This window comes from Terrapene carolina, unplaced genomic scaffold (assembly GCF_002925995.2).
Source record: "Terrapene carolina triunguis isolate 2854851 unplaced genomic scaffold, T_m_triunguis-2.0 Scaffold62, whole genome shotgun sequence".
Classification (NCBI taxonomy): Eukaryota; Metazoa; Chordata; order Testudines; family Emydidae; genus Terrapene; species Terrapene triunguis.
The window spans coordinates 17807202-17823839 of NW_020664413.1; the positions used below are offsets into that span (position 1 = coordinate 17807202).

The 16638-nt window shown below is 42.6% G+C and overlaps 1 protein-coding gene across 1 annotated transcript in view; it reads left to right on the forward strand.

Annotated features, from left to right (window-relative positions):
- Positions 1-16638, forward strand: part of THSD7B (thrombospondin type 1 domain containing 7B) — a 506250-nt gene that overhangs the window by 353413 nt on the left and 136199 nt on the right. The window contains exon 13 of the mRNA XM_026647768.1: positions 5168-5362. Coding sequence (XP_026503553.1) covers positions 5168-5362 — 195 coding nt within the window. The remainder of the gene's footprint in view (positions 1-5167; positions 5363-16638) is intronic.

The following is a 16638-nucleotide window of genomic DNA, read 5'->3' on the forward strand; positions in this document are numbered from 1 at the left end:
TGTATCTTCAATGACCAGTTGATATAAGAAAACAATTAATTACCTTTCCTTTTCTCTGGTGCACTAAGCTATATTAGGTGATAGAAGAAAATAATTATGCATAGTCACTAAAGTATGGATTAATTTGGAATCTCCATAAAATAATAGAGCAAACCTTTAAAACTGAGACATAATAAAATCTAAATTAGATAATGTTATGCTTTACAGCTTTACGGCATAGTATGTGGCTTTACATGAAGTTAGAGCACTTGTCTTAACTAGGCTTCTGGGGCCAAATTGTGGTGTAACAACAGAGCTGGTCCTTAAAGAGAGGTTATCTAGTGTCTAGGCAAGGGTCTTCTGGGTTTTGCTCCTGATTCTGCCCCTGATTGATTGCCTTAGTCAAGTCACAACCTGTCCCAGCCTTGGTTAACTTACATGTAGTGTGTATTTCGTAATCTTGGGGGTATTATGAGAATTAATTATTATTGAAGCTTTTACATCCTATAATGAAAGACACTATAAAAGTGCAAGCTGTTATGATTTGTTGTGATTATTTGTCAACAATAGACTGAATCTCTGTCCAGGCCTCTTATACTGCCCCTGTAACTTAGTGTGTGGCCAGCACACAGACATTAATACATGTATCTTCCCAAAACAACCGTGAAATAGGGTAGCGTCATCGTCCTCATGGTGGCATTTAAAGATTGTGACTCTCCCAAGGTCACACAGGATTTGTATCCAGTTCTTCTGAGTCTGACTGCTGCATCATAACCACAAAACTGTCTTTCCTGTCACTGGCTATTTCCATATGTTGATATATCAGCCATTCATGTCATCTGTCCAGAAATTACTAGCATTTCATAATCAGAATAATATTAACATTCATCTTCTAGACAGAGCAGTTGAGAAAAACATTTTTTTAAAACGGCTATAAGTTTTCTTATTTTAAAAAAAAATCATTTTGCAGAAAAAGGTCGCAGTCTATGTACAATAAGCTCTTAACACTGCTGTCCTTAGAATGAAATGGCAAGGCATATTGAGCCACATTCACCCTGATCCAACTAGATTGATGTCAGTGAAGTTATATTATGAATGAATTTGGCCCATTGTTTATGATTGGAGACTCTAAATGGTGTGCCTGCTTTGAACTATTAAGCACAATATTTCCACAAGGAACAATTCACTTTCCCTTTCTTTTTGTGTGAAATATCCTCCGTGACTCTAAGTTGATAGCTAAGGGCTCAGATCATCAGTCTCTGATATCCACAGTTCTGGCAGCAGAGCCTCCATGAGTTTATGGAGTTTGGCTTTTTATCTTTTATTCGGCAGAGTTCAGACTTAGCCTTTAGCTACCCTTGGCCCCCATTCCCAAACAACATCATTACATGAAGACGTCTCTCTCTCTTGTGCTGGCTTTATATGATGTGACCTACATGTCATTCACTAATGACTGAAACTTTTATATGCCCAACTGAATCTAGCAATATCCCCAGATGGCAGAGAACTATTTGGAGCTGACTGGTACTCACATAGCTAAAGGCCTTTAAATAGAATTGTGTCTTCAGATTCTGGCAGTCAGGACTCATCTAAGTGGCATTTCCAGGCTCTTCATTAAGCATTATCATTCTAGTATTGCCAGACTTTAAGAATAAGAGGCCCAGCTCATTTCCGAACATGGAAAACCCACACAAGGGACTGGAATTTCTGTGAGGTTCCCCTTACAGAGCTGCCACCTGATTGTTCCATGGGGGCTGAGGAATGGGGTTGGCCATTCCTTGCAGAACAGGGGGTGGATTCAGCCCCCATGGCTTGCAGATCTCTCAGATCTGTCCATGCATTCACAATGTGTCTCCAAAATACCTCTTCTCACTAGCATCACAACCCAAGGAGGGTGGATCTAAGGCATGGAAAATTGCATGCAAAACTAAATACAAAATACAGCCCCAGTCTGAATTAAGCTTGCTGTTGATTCTTCATTGCTTTTCAGGGTAAAGAGGCGTATGTGTGTGTGACGCTTAAAGCGAGCCATTTCCCATGTCCCTAAGGCTTTCCGTTCCACCTGAACTGGTGGAGACTTCATCAGGAGGACTGTGGATTAGTACCACGGAGGTGGAATTCCCCACGTCCACAGAAGCAGGGCCAAATGGATGAGGCCCTCTGGGCAAGGATCCTAGAGAGACAACCTGCCCCGAGATGACCTATCTGCATTCTTACCCTCACCTATGACAAGCGCAGTTTAGGCATAATAGGAGAATGGGAACTCATACAAAAGCAGCAATATGCAAAGACACACTTTTGCCATTGCTCTAAGCATCACACTGTAGTCAAATGTCCAGGAAAGCTCTGAATTGGGTTCAGATTGAAGTAAAATAAAATGTAAAATGTCTTCAGTAGCAGCGTAGTGTTTTAAATTTGAATCTATAACAGTAAATCAGCATTAGTGGTGCATTGGGGAACAGAAGGGGAAGAAGTGGCATTATAATGAAATCTTCAATTCTCTGACTCTCTGTACAAGGTCCACAAAGAATGGGCTGAAAAATGATACCATTGGACAGCAGACTGTCTCCTGAATTAGCAGACAATTTGAGGCCAACAGCTCTTTGTCTTTTGGCAGGTTTATGAACTGCAAACTGTTCAAGTTAGAGTTAACCTTGACATAAGATGCAACTTCTTAGCTGTGAGGGTAATTAAAGATTGGAACAGTTTACCAGGGCAGGTGGTGGATTCACCATTGCTTGGCATCTTTAAAACAAGGTTAAATCTCTTGTTAAAAGATCCGCTTTAATCCAGCTTCAGGGAGAAATTCACCAGCCTGTGTATGCGGCAGGTCAGGCTGGATGGTCATACTGGTTCTTTCTGGCCTTGGAATCTGATTCTCCCTCTTTATCCCCTTTCTTCATGGCCATGGGGAGAACAGGATTACCTCAACATGCTCATAACACTTGGAGCTCTGAATTAAACCTGATTGTAATAAATCTCATGCTTCAGGACTTCAGCCTGCAGGGGACAGTGTGACAGTCTCCCTAAGGGGAGAACAGAAGGTTTAGACCCCCACAATAAGCAGTTAAACGAACTGTTTGTGTTATTTGAGTGTAGGAGCTATTGTGAAAGCTTGTAATGCACTGAACTTAATAGTCATTATGAGAGAGAGACACACACACAGTGTTTATGGTTATGAAGGTATATCTATGTATATAAAGAATACTGTAATTGTCATGCGACTTCAGCTTCACTTCACAACAGGGCAGTGAAGCAACCAGGTAAGGAGGGGCTACCTCCTCAACCAGAGGAGACTCGTTTCAAGCACCTTGCCATTGTCCAGCCCAGGAAAGAACAATGAGAAACTATCAAAGCAAAGAGGAAAAGCTTGAAACTGAAAAGAAAACCCCAGTCTTTGGAAACAAAGAGAGGAAGGAGTTTTCCCTTCTTTGAATAACTACAGTGACTGAAGGAAAACAAAACTGCAAATCCTTTTAGAATGGAAAGGGTTTGAACTGAAGAGCATTCAGAACTGGGGGACAGTCTTGAGGCAGGAGGCTGTCCATGAATACTGGATCCCTCCTGTAGCTAGCTGGTATGCTGGGAAACTCTTTTAAGGCAGTAGGTAACTCTTATTATTCCTTTTCTAATTAGAAATTTATTTTCTAATATGAAAGGATAAAGGCTGAGGTTGCACCTTTGTTTCTTTTCTGCAAAACTTGTGTATGTTTGCTTCCCCTTTACTATTTCATATTAGAATCTGTGGTTTTACTATTAAATCAGCTTTTTGTTTATTTTAATTTCAAGCAGGTCTGTGGTGTGCAAACTGTGTGGAGTGTGTGCGCCAAAGTGAGGTGATGAGTAGGGGGCTGGTTTCACATCTTGGGTCAGGGAGCGGTGGTGACTAACGAGAATGGTGTCCAAGAGGCTGGTAATTAAGAACTCAGGGAGGAAGTATTTGGGGAGACTCAGGACTGGAAGGGCTGTTGGTGTTACCCTGCAAAGAGTAAATGGGCTGGTGAAAGCCAGCGTGCAAGATTATGCTTGTGTGCTGCCTACTAGTGGCAGGGATCTGAACCATGGCTGCACAACCCAAGGGCCCCAAAGCTTACAGGGTAGGCAGTGACAGAACCCCTTACTGGTCTGGGTGGACCCCAAAATGTCAGTCAGGAAGGAACATTTTCCCCCTAATGCATAATTGGCTAGATGTATTCTGTTTTTTCCCCCCTGCCTTCCTCTGAAGCATCAGAGATGGACCACAGCTGGAGACTGGACACTGGGCAGGGTAGATCAGGGCTCAGAGGTAGTACAGAAAATCCTCTTAAGGTGCCAGTCTGGTGCGTCTTGCTCTCATGCTCAGGGTCACAGTGATTTGGGGTTAAGGATGATTCCACCCACCCCCAGATCGGGGGTTTTCACTTTCCTCTGGAACATGGGGTGTGGTTCACTAGATAGGGTCATTTGGGCATATCTCACCTAATCAATTCCCTGCCATTGTAGGGGCTCTGGACATTGGTGACACCTTGGTCTCTCCTGTTCTGTGCCTGTAGCACATGGTTGAGTCTCCTGAGGACTGAAATGCTTAAGTGCAAGTAAAGTCTTTGGGCTTGATATAGGGGTGCTAAGGAGAAATTTAATAGCCTGTTGTGTATAGGAGGTCACACTAAATGACCTAATGGTCCCTTCTGACCTTAAACTCTGTGAAACTGTGAAATTGACTGTAAGATAAGTAGTCATTCTTTATGAGTACTGACAAGCACTTACCTATATTTTTGCCTTTTCAAATGCTGTCATGTACAACCAAAGGGTTATATTCTAATTTCTGAAGTAAGATGGATATCATGGCTTATATCAAATTTCTGTTATGGTTGTCCAGCTGTAGCAGTAAATAGTTTTTGGATGGTCCTATGCTATATAATTGGTTAGAATATTGCCCACAAAGTGTAAAACAATGGACTCTTTGAGAATATTGAACTTTCAGAATCGGATTTACATCGTAAGCTTTTTGAAGCAAGGATATGTCTTTTACCATGTCTGTGAAGCACCTAGCTCACCTTTGAATGCAGTATGAATAATAACTAAATATAGATTTTCTTTATATTATTGGTATAGAAAAGCAAATCTTGCATATATAGGTAGCTGGTTTATTAGAATGCAGAAACTAAATGTATACAGCATTAACAAAGAGGGTTTTTTTTCTCTTTAGCTGTAGTGTGCCTCTCAGACAATAACTATGCTGCAGATGTTACTGAATGCATGAAGTGGACAGAACCAATGCCTTCCCTGGTACAGGAGTGTCTAATTCCCTGCAAAGATGATTGCACATTCACCCCTTGGTCTAAATTTACAGCATGCTCTTCAGATTGTGAATCAACAAAAAGTAGAAGAAGATCACTCACAGGTACAATCATTCTTTTATATGTTATGATTTATGGACATGACTTGTGAACAATCTTTTTCCGATGTTGTTGAATTGACTTTGAACTTTTGTCAGATTACAAATAGAATATTGTTCATCTTTGAACAAATATTTGTCCATTATTCTATATAAAGGGCTCATGTAGGTGTGAAGGCAGTGCAGAAATTGACTCAAACTAGTTCAACATGGGCTGCAGATGGATCAAAAGTGATACTTATTGTGACATGCTCCGACAATGCTCAGGACTCAGAGCCCCACTGTGTTAGCATTTTGCCTTAGCAAGAGTGAAAGCTTTGCTGCTGCTAAGCTGTGTGTCAGTTCCCTGACACACCAGCCCATCTACCTTGCCCACAAACTCTTAAAGACTCTAAAGGTCAGTCTAAACCTTGCCCTGCAAATAACAAGCGGTGGAACCCCTGTTCCTGAGTTCCCCAGAGATATCTCCCTGCAGCGTCCAGATCCTCTCACTGGACGTTCTGAGAATGTCCAGTGAATCTTGCTGCCTCCAAAGAGACGGAGCACACATCAGCCTTTTAGGTTATCTGACGACTTACACTTAATTTTAATACACAGCACTGTGGTGGTTTTGTAATAAAACAAGAATCAGTTTAGTAACAGCGAAAAGAGATTTAAGTGATACTAAGCAAGAATGAGACAGATGTCATTACAAATAACAAAAAACAAAACATATATTTTCTAGTGACTAAAACTTAATTTTAGTAAGTTACAGTCTTTGCCAAAGCAATTTTCTTTCTTACATCAAGTTAGCAGCATCCCTAGCCCGCCGCACTAGGGGATCCAACTTTCACAGGCTCAAAGAGCACTATACCCTATGCCACCAACGAGAAACTGCAGAACTGGAATTAATTTGCAAACTGGACACCATCAAATTAGGCCTGAATAAAGACTGGGAATGGATGGGTCATTACACAAACTAAAAACTATTTCCCCGTGCTAATTTTCCCCCTACTGTTACTCACACCTTCTTGTCAACTGTTTGAAATGGGCCATCCTGATTACCACTACAAAAGTGATTTTTCCTCCTGCTAATAATAGCCCACTGTAATTGATTTGTCTTGTTAGAGTTGGTAAGGCAACCCCCATCTTTTCATGTTCTCTGTATATATGTATATATATGTATATATATCTTCCTACTTTATTTTCCATTCCATGCATCTGATGAAGTGGGTTTTAGCCCATGAAAGCTTATGCCCAAATAAATGTGTTAGTCTCTAAGGTGCCACAAGTACTCCTTGTTCTTTTTGCTGATACAGACTAACATGGCTACCATTCTGAAATACGTCACCACAGTGATGGATAACTAAAAGGTCTTCTTGCTCCCCTTATGATACTCAAAGTCCACTGTCTCAGCCTCAAAAGCCAGGAAGGCTTCCTGGGGTGCAGATTCTGTCCTCCGGCATGATTGTTAAATGGTCATCTCCCCCATTTGTTTAGTTTTATGGCTTTGTTTACCTTATATGTAAATATACTTTAATTGTCCTCTACCTAGGCAAGCAGATCAGACAGGTAAATACACATTTCTTTGCCTTTAGCAGATTGGTTTCCTCTTCTAGTGCTCATCCCTACGTGTATTCTACACATGGAATGTGTGCGCACCATACCCCCCAAGTCCAGAGATTCTTAACAGGCAGTGTCCATTGGCCCACACATGTGCAGTTGATCTCCTCATGTTCCAGACCAAGGGCTGATGCTTCTTCAGTTTCTTCTTACCACTGCATGGCCTGAGTCGGAGTCCTCAGCGTACACAGATTTCTCCAGCTTCTTTTTTATAGCCTGTAACTAGATATTGTCAATTGTTTTTATATTAGCATAGAGTTTTTATAGTATAGCTTTTTTTCCCGCTTGCTGGGGAGTCCCTCCCTAAAGTCTGAGACTATGCCCGGGGTTCAAGAATTGCTTCTCTTGCTCCTTCTCTGTGAGTGACGACCACTCTGCTACCGCTACTGTTTGGGTGAGATGCATATCTCTGAAAAATGAAGCATTTGCCTCTTGTATTCCCTGTGAACATGTAAAAGTCATGAGCTTCAGGTGAGGAAACAGCTTATGGAGAAGGCTATCAGTTCTCACTCAGATCTGGGTCAGGGAAACCCCCCATACATTGATGCCAACTAGCAAGCAGCACCCCTCTGAACACGAACTCGGGAGCGGAGCCTAGAGCTGTGTAAGCCCAAGGACTCATGATCCAGGACTTCACATGAGAGTAAGGAGCACTGTCCTGGTTACAAGAACAGATTCCTGTCCAAATCTGTTCCTAAGAGAAGAGTTCCCTCCACAAACCTGTCAAGGTCGGGCCAGCCTTTGTATGCAGATCCTAAGGGCTCAGGACTGCTTAAGACCCCCCCAGGCAGGAGGTTAAAGTGCAAAAGAAAAAGAATCAGTCAATTTTATTGGTGGCGTCGATCCTAAACATAAAGATCGGCATCCACCAGGCCATCTAAGAGCAGTGGACCTGACTCTTTGGTGGTACTGATCCATCCTTTGAAGGACTGGTCACCCACAACATTTTGGGATGCATCAGAACTGTCGATCCTAACTTCGGGAATACCCCAAACACCGGGACGTATGGATACTTATTTCTTGCCAGACGATATCTTCCTCCCTTACCTACAGTCCCCTCTCCTCTTGGGTCCGGTTCTCCTGAGGGACATTGCCGCACCGGACGACAAAACTACTTCAGTAACACTGGAACCATCTCGGCTCCAGTGCTCAGGTAGGAGTGTTCACCTTCTGGTACCGTCATCCTCACCAGTGGAATGAGAGCAGTTCTTCAACTCGGACGAGTCAGATGCTCAGGCCAGTCCTTCATCTCCTCAAAGGGAGATGGGTCCTGATAGGCACTCAAGGAGAGCCGGATGCCCTCCACCCAAATATGAATTTCCCAGGGACCTCTAGTACTTGATGCCATGGGGTCCCCCTCATCTGGTTGACCCCTCGTAGTTGCCCTACTGGGGCCTGTGGAACCATATGGCAGATGTTTTGGATCCATCCATGAGTCCTACCACACCTCTCCCACTCCTCATCCACCGGATCCATCATCATGAGGAGGAAATCTCATCTTCATCTCCAGAAGAAGCAATCAGTCTGTCCTCACCATCTCCACCAGACAATGAGAGGCAGTACCAAGAGCTGCTGCAGAAGATAGCAAATGACCTTCAGATCCCACTGAAGAAGGTTCAGAATTCCCATTACTGGCTCCTTGACATTCTGTAACCTACAAGTCCAAGGACATTCTGTAAGCTACAGGTCCAAGCAAGGTGGCACTCCTGGTAAAAGAGGGCACCAGGGAGCCAGCCAGAGTGATCTGGCATACCTCAGCCTACTGCTCCCCCACACCTAAAAGAGCTAAGAGATGCTATTTTGTCCCAACCAAAGGAGCTGAGTTCCTTTTCACCCATCCAGTGCCCAACTTGCTAGTGGAACAAGCAGTCACGGAAGGAGCAAGGTCACAACATCCTAAGACTATCCCCGTTGTCAGGGGCTCCAAGAGGTTGGACCTTTTGGGAAGAAAGTTTTTTTTCCTCTGTGAGCCTGCAATTCTGTATCACAAAATATCAGGCTTTGTTAACAAAACATAATTTTAACTGCGCTAGACTGGCAGATTAAGGACAAACTTCTCCTTGAGGACAGAGCCAAATTTCAATCCTTCATCAAGGAAGGCAGACTAGAGGCGAAAACACCCCTACAGCTACAGTGGTTGCAGTGGACACAGCATTTAGAGGGTTAGACACTGGTATAGTGATGAGGCATCACTCTTCAGGGTTCCACAAGGAAGTGCAGAACACCATAGAGAACTTGCTATTCAATTAATCAAATTTGTTTAACGAGAAAACTGATATAAGTCTACACTCTTTGAAAGACTTTGGATTGAACCTCCACTTCCTGAGAAATTACACCCTGGCCCTGAAGAGAAAACACCAGCGGCCAAGACAACTGCCTCCACAAACATTCTACCACCAACATCCAGTCATATATCCGTGCAATGGCAGAGGGTTCAGAGACCTCGATTTTCAGAATCCTCTACTATCACAACCTCTACCCATTTCCACCCACCCATTCAGAGCTACTTTTGATGCCTCAGTTGAGAACTGCCCAACATTATTTAAGCCAACCACTTCTATCTCCCTGTCCCCCCATCTTTGGGGACCATCTCTCACTTTGGCCCACAATTGGGACTCTATCATGAAGGAAAAGTGGGTTCTAGAAATTATCCACCATGGTTACTCCATCTAATTTCTCTCCTTTCCTCCCCACAAAGCTCCTTCCTGGTTCCTCTTCATGGAACATTCTTAGGAGGACATTCTTTGCCAGGAGACAGATTCTCTTCTCCAATGAGGGACAATAGAATAAGTGACACCTCAGTATCAAGGGAGAGGGTTTTATTCACTATATTTCTTAGTCCCCAAAAAAGACAGAGGGTGGAGACCCATTATCTTTGACAACCGGACATCTTTATTTAAAAGTCAAAATTCAGGATGGTTACACTAGTATCCATAATCCCTTTCTACAGGAGGGAATTTGGTTTGCAGCTCTCGATGTGAAGGGTGCCCATTTTCATGGAGATATTCATCTATCCCACAGAAAGTTTGTTTGGTTCCTAGTAGGTCAGGAACACTACCAGTTCAGAGTCCTTCCCTTTGGACTAGCAACAGCACCCAGCGTATTCATGAAGGTTTTCTCTGTGGGGGCAGCCTAAACGAGACACCACGGTTACACAGTTTTCCCATATTTGGATGATTGACTCCTAGCAGGACAGCTCGGCTACTCCATCTTCTAGCAGCACTGGGTGTCTGTGTGAACAAAGAACAGTCCGTTTTGAGCCGCATGCAGATGGCAAACTTTATTGGAATGATGCTGGGCTTACTTTCATTAAGAGATTTCCTCCCCAAAGAAATATTTCAGACAATGAGCAATCTGATAACACAGGTTACTCACAGACCAAAGACTATGGTCTGGGTATTCCTTTCTCTATTAGGACACATTGTAACAAGTGCAACCTTTCTGGTTTGAGGCTTTCACCTGAACAACCATGCAGTACAGGGCACTTGGACCCCAAGGGAGGTGAGGCTGCACATTAACCTGCTGGAACTGAGAGTTGTCCACCTGGCCAGCAGGGCATTCCTCCCATTCACTCCATATCCAAGTAATGGCAGACAACATTACCACAGTATTTTATATAAACAAGCAGGTTGGATGAAGATCCCTTCCCCGCTGCCAGGAAGCAGGAAGGTTTTGGAATTGGTGCATTGGAAACCACATCATTACTCAAGCCAGGTGTTCAGAATTCTTCAGCGGACAACCTAAGCAGGCACTTCTCAGCAGAGCTCCAGTGGGAAATACACAGCTGTGTCCTGAATGGAATAGTCACTCAGTGGAGAGCACCTCAATGGGATCTCTTCACATTCCAAATGAACAGTAAACTTCCCCTGCACTACTCCAGAGCAGCTATTGGTCACAACTCCGAGGGTGACACTCTCTTGCTGTCATGCACAGACTAACTCATATAAGCTGCTGCCCATTCCCCTGCTACCCAAGGTCTTGAGAAAGATCCACCACAACTGGAGCAGAGTCATTCTTATAGCACTCACCTGGCCCAGACAGTTGTGGTTCCTAGAACTTCTGAGAATGTCAACTTGTCCTATCAGGATCTGTCTTCCCAGATCTTCTAATTCAGGAAGATGGCCAAATCAGACACCTCAGTCCAGACCCTTTTCACTTCACGGCCTGGTGTTTGGATGGGCATCAGATCTAGAATGCTCATGTTTGTTAGCCATCCAAGCCATCCTTAATCAAAATAGGAAGGATTCAACTAGGACCTGTAACCTAGCTAAATGGAGACATTTCTGGGCATGGCATGATCACTCTTCCTCAGACTCTGCAGATATCCCAGTCATTTTAGATTATCTCCTGTCATTGAAGAACTCTGGTCTTTCCATTAGCTCATTGTGTGTCCGTCTTGCTGCAATACCTCCCTCCCTCCATTTTCGTTCACCCAACAACAGTTAAATTCATGAAAGACCTAGTTAGGACCTTTTCACCGGTAATCAGCAGACCACCATTTGAACCTCTGGCAACATGTTCTGTGTCCCCTCCTTCCCATGGGAGTTGCATGTTTAGTTGCTATTACTTTGGCCAGAAGGGTCAGTGAGATGGGAACATTCATGGCCAATCCACCATATACCATTTTTTACAAGGAGGGGATTTCCCGCTGCTTTCATCCCAGATTCCTCCCTAAAGTTCAGGGCCGCCCAGAGGATTCAGGGGGCCTGGGGCAAAGCAATTTTGGGGGCCCCTTCCATAAAAAATTTGCAATACTATAGAATACTATATTCTCGTGGGGGCCCCTGTGGGGTCTGGGGCAAATTGCCCCACACTCTGGGTGGCCCTGCTAAAGTTATTTCTGAATTCCATGTCAACCAACCAATCCATGTATCTATTCTCTTCATGAAACTCCATGCTTCTGCTGAAGGAAATAGATTTCATTCACTGATGTCAGATGTGGCCTGGCATTCTACGTACAAAGGACCAAACCAATTAGAAAATCACCAAGACTATTTTTCGCTATAGCATAAAAGTTGCAAGATCAAGCACTATCTTGTCATAGAATCTCCAAATGGATTTCTGGTTGCATCATCACATGCTACCAATTAGCACATATCCCTCCCCTGGATGGAATGAGGGCACATTCCATAAGACCACAAGTTGCTTCTACAGCGTCTCTACAGGGGGTACCAATACTGGGCATATGCAGAGCGGCCTGGAGTTCCATTCATGCATTCACACAACAGTACATGCTAGTGGATTGTGGATGTAATGGTGGCAACTGCGGTTCTTTAAGCATCTTTAAGCACACACATACACACCGGTCTGAATATTGCTCGTCAAAAGAACAGGAGTACTTGTGGCACCTTAGAGACTAACAAATTTATTAGAGCATAAGCTTTCGTGGGCTACAACCCACTTCTTCGGATGCATATTGAGTGAAACATATCGAGGAGATATATATACACACATACAGAGAGCATGAACAGGTGGGAGTTGTCTTACCAACTCTGAGAGGCCAATTAAGTAAGAGAAAAAAAGCTTTTGAAGTGATAATCAAGGTAGCCAAGTACAGACGTCAGTCACCCATGTGGATGTGTGGAATACACATGGGGCCAGCATTTGAAAAAGAAATCAAGGTTACTTGCCTATAACTGTTGGGCTTAAATCTGGTTGGAAATCAAAAGTTGTGGGAGTCATATTGCTTTAATAATATAAGTAATGCTGGGCTTATGGAATTTGCAAAGAGCATTATACTGGTTTTAGTTGGTCATTTTCAAATATTAGTAAAACATCCTGGTTCAAGCCATTCTACAGTAACTACTGGAAAAATATTATGTGTTATTTGAACACAGAACAAACTAAGAAGCTCTAAAATTGCAGAACATTAATAATTCAGGGACATTTGTTTTAATAACAGTCTTTTCTTCTGCTGTACTTTGTTAAACCAAATTGAACTGTATTTGGTGGGGGGGGGTAGACTTACGGTAGGTATACTGCTTTGCACTTAAAGCATTTCATATTTTCTATTTTGCATTTAAAAGGACCATAGTTTAGTTACTTTTTGCTATTCCATTAGTAGAGGTGATACATCAAAGGCTTTTACAGAAGAGTGAAAAATTAAACATGACAGCTTTAGTAAACATATCCAGCATAATAATGTTTAGGAATTGAATAGTAGTATAAGTACAGTGGCTATCACTTTGCTTTTCTTCTGGAATAACTTGTAATCAACTACAAGATTATTTTGTTATTGTTTGGAGTGATTCAGGTTTTCAATAACATAATTCCTTATACAAATGTAACGGAATCAAAGTGTTTTATTCATGAGCTTAGCTCATTAAGGAATAAAGGTAGCCTTTTGCATAAATGTCATTATTATAGAATTTTCAGTTGTTTCTGGCAAAAGATTTATAGTATAATGCTTTCCCTAGTGATGCCTGCACTTATAGAGAAATAGAAATTCTCCATCCATCTCTGATTACTATGCCTAAACATATAGCTAAGCTATTATCATAAGGAATTAAGTGAATGGCCCTTTTGTGGTATGTTTAGATATGTGTTTTCTTTATATTGACTTCTATTTGTTATGCTATATTATACCATGGACCTAAATCTCCTCTCACTTTTACTCCAGTGTAAATCAGGAGTAGGTTCATCTAAGACAGTGGGCCTAAATTGGTGTAAAACTGATGTTCTCCTACAGTTGCTTAAATCACTTGCTTTGCTCCCAGTGACATATGTGACAGTAATCTTTATTGCAATAAATTGGCTTTGCTATGGGTACTACAGCAAGGCAAATTCATTTAAGCTGCCTTAGTGAAGCGTCACAGATCTGGTCAGCACCCCCCTGCCAGCTGTCCACCAGATTGCTGTGAGGGATTCCCTAGTGTTTTAAGCTACCCTATGTCTCAGCAGGCTTTGCCTCCCTTGGCTTCTCTGGCACATTTTTTGGACACTAACTTGGTCTGTTATCCTCAGCCCACTTGCCTAGGCCCTCAGGTCCAGTTGTGACTCCCTCTCTCAGAATCCCAGCAAAGGTGTGAGCCTTCTGGGTTCTCAGCAGGCATGTGGTAGTTGTGAAACATGTAACACACAACCACGCTGCACAAAGTCTAACACGTGATTGCTCTTTCACTTAACAGAAAAGGCACAAGGAAACACAGTTCATTTAGAAAATATTAAACATTCTAAATGCAATGCTACTCACTACCTCGTCTTTCTGTTGGGAGTGCTTGAGGGACCTCTGTGCTCAGGATGGCAGGCAGGTCCTCTGCCTCATTAGACTACTACAAGTAGGGTTGCTTTTCTCTCATTTTGAGGTGAAGAAAAATGCCCCCCTCAGTAGATCAGCTCCTGCTCTCTTATAACTTTCATCCACCTTTGTCAGGTGATGTCCTGCTTAGCTTCCTCAGGTGATCACAGACCCTTGCCAGGTGACCTTGTTGCTAATGTGACCTCCTACAAGAGCTTATAATTGAAAAACTGACTTGCCCTGGGCATTCACCATCTATTTGTTATTTAGATGGCCAATCATCAAAGTTTTACCACATTCTTGTTGTTAGGCCTTTGCCACTACCCCTGCTGGAATTTCAGTTCAGCATGCAGGTAAAGAGACCACAGAGAAGCTGAATGTTCGAAATGGAGTTTGTAGAATGGTAAAGATATATACAGAGAGTTCATAATCTCACACACAATTAATATGTTGGACAGATTCTTCAAATTGTCACAGTAAGTGAGTGGAGAATTAGGCCCAGCTTACTGTATTTAAATAAAATACAAACACCAATTTTCCTGTTCTTTAGCACGGCTACACTTTGAAATATAAGCACCTTTATACTCAGTGATGGCCTATACAAAAGGCCTTACTGTCTGTACACTCCTAGATTACCAGAGCACCATCTCTGATTTCTATGTGCCATCTCGGCACAAAAACATAGTGCCTATCACCATACCATCTAAGTACCTGTAGCTATTCCTTGTTTAGGGTGTCACCCAATTCCAAGTGATTGGGCGTTCACAAAGAATACCTGCTCTACTAACTGGTAGAATGCTCTACCTCTTGGCCCTGGTCTACACTAGTGGGGGGGGGGGTCAACCTAAGATACGCGAATAGCGTAGCTGAAGTCGGCGTATCTTAGGTCGACTTACCTGGCTGTGAGGACGGTGGCGAGTCGACCGCTGCCGCTCCCCCGTCGACTCCGCTTCCGCCTCTCGCGAGCTGGAGTTCCGGAGTCGATGGGGAGCACGTTCGGGGATCGATTTATCCGCGTCTAGATGAGACGCGATAAATCGATCCCCGATAGATCCGGCGGGTAGTGAAGACCTGCCCTTGGTTTGCTAGTAGATCAGCTTGTCCACCCTGGAAGCCTTTGGTTGACAGGTATTAGCTTCTTGAGCTATAAAGTGGTAGGCAAAGCACAGAACACAGGGAGCGCCACTAGAAGACTCTCCAACTATTTTAAACCATATTATCATATTCATATACAGTACAGGACTTCACTGAAGTCAGTTGAGTTGTATTCTCTTACCCCAGATCTGAATTTGTCCTTGTATATTTGTTATAGGATGGATTGTTGGCATTAAATAATTTGATTTTTTCCCTTTGAATATTTCAAGGTACCTCATTTTCACAAACACCCCAAGTGGTGACTTTGCTATCTCATGGAACAGTGTATTTAATAGATAACTGGTTTGTTATCGGAGTCTGACCTAAGTGTAAGACATTATAGTTTGAACTCCTGTCTGGAAAAATGTGGAAATGATTTCCCTGTTTTTTTGGTTTTTGTTCCTATTTGTTAATTTGCAAAGTTTCCCATTTGCGAGTAAAATTATCCTTAGAATTCCAGAACACATCATTTTGAAAGAATTAGGTTTTGGAAACTAATAAAATTAAGGCCTTGCTACTTCTACATTTCTCTTTGGAAATATATGTATATGTCTGAGGAGTAATAGAGATGAATCGAGAGTACAGCTATAGTCCTGGTCTTGTTCCCACTGAAACTGGTGACAAAATTCCCATTGCCTTAATGGGTGCAGGACTAGAAAATTAGATGTTTCAGCATGTAGATCGGGGTAGGCAACCTATGGCACATGTGCCGAAGGCGGCACACAAGCTGATTTTTCAGTGGTACTCACACTGCCCAGGTCCTGGCCACCAGTCCGGGGGGCTCTGCATTTTAATTTAATTTTAAATGAAGCTTCTTAAACATTTTAAAAACCTTACTTACTTTACATACAACAATAGTTTAGTTATATATTATAGACTTATAGAAAGAGACCTTCTAAAAACATTAAAATGTATTACTGGCATGCGAAACCTTAAACTAGAGTGAATAAATAAAGACTCGGCACACCACTTCTGAAAAGTTGCCGACCCCTGATGTAGATTGTCTTTGTGTATTCTGTATTTTCTTACTGTGTGCAATATCGGGAGAGAAAACATGTCTATTGACTTTGTAGTTACATAATTACTTACCAAACTCCATTTTATCGAAGAGTGCTCCAGAGGTCTTGAATTGGCATCTTGGGAGCATACTATTGTGATGAATTGTGGATATGTCTGTACAGTTTATTAATGCTACATGAGATTATAAATGCTATGTGTCTGTTAGGCTGCAAACTCCATTCTGAATGTGCGGCCTTTTGCCTTCTACTCTGTTTACCTCCAAGTTGGGTTGAAAATTCCAAGGCCTGGT